The sequence below is a fragment of the Bidens hawaiensis genome, unplaced genomic scaffold (assembly GCF_021521415.1).
Source record: "Bidens hawaiensis isolate Kalapana, Puna unplaced genomic scaffold, B.hawaiensis_p1.1 tig00057931_1, whole genome shotgun sequence".
Taxonomy (NCBI): domain Eukaryota; kingdom Viridiplantae; phylum Streptophyta; class Magnoliopsida; order Asterales; family Asteraceae; genus Bidens; species Bidens hawaiensis.
The window spans coordinates 70001-76507 of NW_027506403.1; the positions used below are offsets into that span (position 1 = coordinate 70001).

At 32.8% G+C, this 6507-nt stretch overlaps 1 protein-coding gene across 1 annotated transcript; it reads left to right on the plus strand.

Moving 5' to 3' along the window:
• Positions 1-2303: 2303 nt before the first annotated feature.
• LOC143617772 (uncharacterized) lies at positions 2304-3947 on the plus strand. The gene is made up of 6 exons (XM_077090232.1): positions 2304-2339; positions 2469-2521; positions 2608-2841; positions 3279-3546; positions 3635-3712; positions 3897-3947. The coding sequence occupies exons 3-6, from the start codon at positions 2633-2635 to the stop codon at positions 3945-3947; spliced, it is 606 nt and encodes a 201-aa protein (XP_076946347.1). The 5' UTR covers positions 2304-2339; positions 2469-2521; positions 2608-2632.
• Positions 3948-6507: the final 2560 nt, after the last annotated feature.

Sequence of the window (6507 nt, forward strand, 5' to 3'; positions counted from 1 at the left end):
TTCCAAAGAATACAAAAAATTGAAAAATTGGCTCTATATCCAACGAATGAAACTTTCCAGGTATGAAAAAAAGTATTTTGTTTTGGTTCAACCTGTAGTCCCATATAAAAAAAAGGATGGTATAAATTTAGGAAGACTTTTCCCGGCGGATCTCTTGCAGGAAAGTGATAATCTACAACTTCGGGTTGTCAATTATATCCTTTATTACGACCCAATTCTGGAAATTTTGGACAAAAGTATTCAATTAGTTCGGACTTGTTTAATGTTGAATTAGGACCAAGACAAAAAGATCGAAAAGGCCTGTGCTTCTTTTGTTGAAATAAGGACAAATGGCTTGATTAGAGATTTTCTAAGAATCGACTTAGCGAAGTCACCTATTTCATATACCCGAAAAAGGAACGATCTGCCGGGTTCAGGATTGATTTCTGAGAATAGATCAGATCGCGCTAATGTTAATCCGTTTTCTTCCATTTATTCCTATAAAAAAGCAAGGATTCAAGAATCCCTTAATCCAAATCAAGGAACTATTCATACATTGTTGAATCGAAATAAGGAATCTCAATCTTTGATCATTTTGTCATCATCCAATTGTTCTCGAATAGACCCATTCAACGATGTAAAATCTCCCCATGTGATAAAAGAATCAATCAAAAAGGACCCCCTAATTCCAATTAGGAATTCTTTAGGCCCCTTAGGAACAGGCTTTCCAATTTATCATTTCGATTTATTTTCCTATTTAATAACCCATAATCAGATCTTGGTAACTAACTATTTGCAACTGGATAATTTAAAAAATATTTTTCAAATACTTCAATATTATTTACTGGATGAAAATGGTCAAATTTATAATCCCTATTCATGTAGTAACATCATTTTAAATCCATTCAATTTGAATTGGTATTTTCTCCATTACAATTATTGTGAAGAGACATATACAATCGTTAATCTTGGGCAGTTTCTTTGTCAAAATGTATGTATAGCAAAAAAAGGACCGCATTTAAAATCAGGTCAAGTTCTAATTATTCAAGTTGACTCTGTGGTAATACGATCAGCTAAGCCTTATTTGGCCACTCCAGGAGCAACTGTTCATGGACATTATGGGGAAATCCTTTATGAAGGAGATACATTAGTCACATTTATATATGAAAAATCAAGATCTGGTGATATAACGCAAGGTCTTCCAAAAGTGGAACAGGTTTTAGAAGTGCGTTCGATTGATTCAATATCGATGAATCTCGAAAAGAGGATTGAGGGTTGGAATAAATGTATAACAAGAATTCTTGGAATTCCTTGGGCATAAACCCTCCATTTTACATCAAACGGTCCACATTGATATACCAAATCTACAACTCTTTCAAAAAAAATATATATATTTATTATTAGATTTAAAACTATGTTACAAAAACCACAACCCCCATTTCTTCGTCTTCTACCCCTCTCCACTGTCAAACATAACTCACAAACAAAGAACACCAAAATCACATTTTCCCCTAAAATAACTAAATCGCAAAATCCATTTTAATGCTCTAAAATCTAAATCATTCAAATCCTAAATTAAATTCATCACTTTCATCATTTTTTGCCTCATCATTTCAGCTTTTTATACATGATTCTTTTGGTTTGTTGAATGCAAGATGTTTTTAAAGATCTCAAGCTGTTTTTAGCAAAGATTATCAAGTGGGTATTTTTATATATTGGGTATGATTCTTGTTCTTGGGTCATTTAAGAAATCTTGATTATTAAAGATTTTAAGATAAAGATTGCAGCTTTCTTGTTCTTGTAATCTTCCATTATCTGGATGATTTAAAGCTTTTTGATAAGATCTCCAAGTTGGTATTCTTCAATTTTTTGATCTTGGTCTTATCATTTTTAAAAATCATGGATAAAAATGGGTTTTTTTTTTTTTCATTTTTAGATAAGATTTTTTATTATTGTTCTTGGTTCATTTAAGAAATCTTGATTTTTAAAGATAAAGTTTGCAACTTTGTTCTTGTAATCTTTCATTCTTTTTTGTGGTCTCATGCTCTTAATTTGTTATGCTGGATGATTTAAAGCCTTTTGATAAGATCTTCATGTTGGCATTATTCAATTTTTTGATCTTGGTCTTTATTATCTCTAAAACTCATTGATAAAAATTGATTTTTTTTTTTCATTTTCAGAGAAAGATGTGTGATTCTTGTTCTTGGTTCATATAATAAAACTTGAATTTCAAGGTAAAGTTTGAAACTTTGTTGTTGTTGTAATCTTTCATTCTTTTTTATGTTCTCATATTCTTAAATGGTTATGAAATGCAGGATGATTTTGATGATTTGAAGCTTTTTAATTAGATCTCCATGTTGGTATTCTTCACTTTCTTGATCCTGGTCTTATTATCTTTAAAAAATCATGGCTAAAAATGGGATTTTTATCACTTTCAAGAAAGTTTCAAGATTTAACTAAACATGTTCTTGAATGATGTTGAAATGCAGGATCAAATTTTGAAGATTTGATGCTAAAACAGGTTTCCAGCATAGATCTTCATGTGGGTATTAATTATCTATCTACAGTGTTTTTTTAATACATTTTTTTGTTCTTGATTCTTAATGTTTTTAGGGTTCTTGATTTCAGAGGTAAAGATTGAAGCTTTGGTGTAATGGATAAGTTGCAGTGGGGAAACAGAAAGAGATTAAGGTTTGTTAAAGTGAAAGAATCAACGGTTATGAATGGATCATCAGATGGAAATGAAATTGTTGTGAAGAAAAAAATAACATCTCAACGTGTTGATCGGAGGGTTGTAAATGAACAAGATTCTCATCATCTTCAACCTCCAGTTCATACTTCATCTCCTCAACGTGTAAACAGGTAAAAAAATAATTAAAAGATTAAATTTTATTAATTTTATGCATATCCCAGTTGATTTTGTTAATTATTTACTTCCATATTTAGCTCAAATTGTTCTTAATCTTGTGTTTTATTGATGGAAACCCTAGATCTGTACCCATTTGCAGGATATTGTTTTTCTATATTTTTTTGATTATTTTAATAATTAAAAGGCAAAAGAAAACAAGGGGTTTGTTTAGAAACCAAAGAAAAAGATAAAGTTTGGTGCTTTTTCTTAATGGGTTGCCTTTGTTGAATGCATCTATAAAGCCTTTTGTGTGTGTTATTTTAATCATATATAAAACACAATCTATGTGAACAAGAATTTGATTCTTTGTTAAGTTTCTCATAAGCATAGAATTAGATTGGTTTTTGGGCTGTTTTCTTGCTTTCTGATTGAATTTAGGGGTTACCAACAGGAAGATAATGTCGACGTTATCAACGCCCGAAAAAGAAGATCGATATTACTCGACGCGGGGATCAACCGGAGCCGGGTTTGAGGAAAGTAGCAGCAGCAAGAAGGTGTTAACAATGGATGCAAAGAAAGAGAGTAAAAAGACAGTTTGGCCCAAATTGTTCACTACATTATCAAGCAAAGAGAAAGAAGAAGACTTTATGGCTATGAAAGGGTGTAAACTGCCTCAAAGGCCTAAGAAAAGAGCCAAGACAATTCAAAGAACCTTACTTGTAAAATTACTTAATTGCCCTTTTAATCTTGTTCTATAGTTTATAACTTTTTATTAGTTTTGATTGAATCTTGATGTTTTGAATGCAGTTGGTTAGTCCAGGTGCATGCCTATCTGATCTATGCCAAGAAAGATATGAAGTTAGAGAGAAGAAGACTTCCAAGAAGGTTGGTTAACTCTTGTTACAATGACTTGTACTTCTATGTATTGATAGTTTTGTCACTTGTGTATTTATTTTGGAGTTGGAACCCTTGTGGTCAAATTTGGAGCAATGATGCTGTGATGACTTGTACACTATATAGTTAAAGTTGTGTATGATGTCATAACAAGTTGCACATTGTTTTTTGGCAGAGACCAAGAGGATTGAAGGCAATGGGAAGCATGGAAAGTGATTCAGAATGAGATTTGCGGAAAAAGATATTGAATCTGGGTAGGATTTTGTTTTTGAGTGGGAAGGAAGGAGATGTTTGATGTTTGGACAATCTGCTAATTCAATATCTATGTCATTTAATATTCTCAGTTATTTTACCTTTTTTTCTTTTAACAATATTGTTTTCACTTTCACCTTTGATTTTGACCTCCTCTCTGACCATAGAGCCGGTTAATGTGAAATAAGATTTATGGGTACATAAAGAAAACAAGGATACGGGTATCATAGTTATTAAAAGCGTGGTGCTTTGGCGCCTAGGCGATTTTTTAGACTAAGTAGGTGGTCCACCGCTTATCTAAAGGCGCTATTTTTGGAGGAAAGTCGATAATTCCCTTTTTTTACTTTCTCTTTTTATCTTGATTTTATTTGATTTCTCTTAAACAACTTACCTAAAATTAACTTAAAATTAACTCTAATCTCTCTTTATAATGAACGACAATCGCTTTGCATATCACAAAACAAAGCAAGAGCACGATTTACAGAATCTAAGCTACTAGAAGAGTCAAGAACTTAGTATGTTTTTACTTCTGTTAACTATGATGAAGAAGCATGATAAAGATGCTTTGTTTTAACATGTTTGTTAAAGCTAGCTTAGACGCCTTCTTGTAATTGCCAACTTCTATTAAAAGGCCATGACGATACTAAAATTGAACCGGTTCGCAACAAGGGTGTGGCGATACATTAAACAATGGTGTAAGATACCACCAATTTATGCTTTCTCCATCCAAGACATTCTCGGTTTTCATAAAAATTGTAGTTTGGTGCCCTCAAGGAAGAAGCGGTACATACAGTCTCGTTAATAGTTATCGGCATGCTAGTGCATATAGAAAGCACTGAACGAAGCGATTTTCAATCTCAAATAACCAACATTCAAGTATGGGATGGAAGAAATTAAAAGCATAAGCTTTATGTGGGTCAAATATAGGGCAAAAGTTATTCTCTTGAATGAGATAAACGGTGTATGTTTAGAGCGTAGCTGGTATTTTTGTTGAGGTGTCTAGGTTTTTTTTTCCTTGTACATACTGGTTTTTTTGTTTAGTTTCTTGCTAAGCTTGTGTTTATGAAAGTTGCATTCCAAAAAAGATACAAACATCCAAAGAAATATACTTGAAGTAAGACGTTTACAAAACAATTTAATCAAATATAGATATTTGAGCACAAAGAGTTTTAACTTCACTATGATTTGACACTTTGAACATGAACTCTTTAACATACTGCAATGATGCATGTTACCATCAAGAGTTATTTTACCGGTTTCAAAAGGGAATGACAAATCAAGATCAAACATAATGTCATGTTATGAAATGAAAAGAAAAAGATTGTGATCTAGAATTAGCTACATGCCCATGCCCCGTGGCCACACCCAGGAGTCACCTATTATATCAAGGTTTACGCTTTACAGTTTCGTAATGAATATATACATACAATATATATGCACCATAGCGATATCCTGAGTGTAACTTAAGGTTACGTGTTATAGAAGGGTAAAATATCATATGTGAAAAAGGCAGATATTGACACGTAGTCGCCAATGTGGAAAAAAGAGCATTCACATTTCACATATAAAACACGTGTTATGATGAGATGAAAAGAGATAACAGTGTGAGACAGAGATAAATTATTGGTTATATAATAAATATTAATTAAAAAGAAAAAATAAAAAATCAACACATACCCGACGCTTGTTACCTCCCTCACGCTCCCACCTTTCTTGCCCTATGGCGCTTGTGCAGTAGTGTACACTGTGAAACCATGTTAGGTGGGCACCCTTTGACGGCCCTCTTCCAGGGTCGTCTGGGATGGGGAGGGCAGGGAAGACGACCGACTTAGGCCCGATCATCCCAGAGGCCCGGAAATTATTTTTATATATATATATTTGAAAAAAAAAAGAACTGTATTAGGCCTAATCAATAGTTTTGTTTAAACATTACCCAATAAACCAGGCCCAAAATCCAAATCTTATACGAGACTCGATTACTTTTTATAAATAAGTTATCGAATTTATATTTTACTTGAGGCCTGAATTTATACTTGCCTTCAGCCCAAAATTTTTTAACGACTCTTAAAGCAGGCTCTGCCCTCTTCGTTCCTATTAACACATGGCCTAACACCATAGCCATAGCGCACACCATGGTCCTTTCAAATTTCATGTGGTATGGTGACCATTCAGATATTCGCTCAAAAATCAAACACCAACTCTATATTGTTTCTTTTTACAAAACCATGTAATCATGTATTATTATCTTTTTTAGTTTTTTCTTTTCACTAAATTATATTTTCACCCTGATGAGTTAGGGTCATAGTTTTATTAAAGTGACCCCCTAAGCTTTGTATTTCTCATCCTTTCATCTAATATACTTATAACTGCATGGATTTTGGTTCAAAAGTGAAACGCACACTACACATGTTAAAAGTTTTATTGGTTGTTAAATAAATATTAATTTGTTGTTTATGAAATTTGGCTTGTAAACAACTTAGAACATTTTTAAAAGAAAGTGTGTGCTGGCATGCTGCGTATGTGTGTGCGCCTTC

Coding starts and splice junctions, on each gene's coding strand:
- LOC143617772 (XM_077090232.1), top strand. CDS start 2,633: ATGGATAAGTTGCAGTGGGGAAACAGAAAGAGATTAAGGTTTGTTAAA. Junction 2,842..3,278: donor TCTCCTCAACGTGTAAACAG/GTAAAAAAATAA, acceptor GGTTACCAACAG/GAAGATAATGTCGACGTTAT. Junction 3,713..3,896: donor AGAAGAAGACTTCCAAGAAG/GTTGGTTAACTC, acceptor GTTTTTTGGCAG/AGACCAAGAGGATTGAAGGC.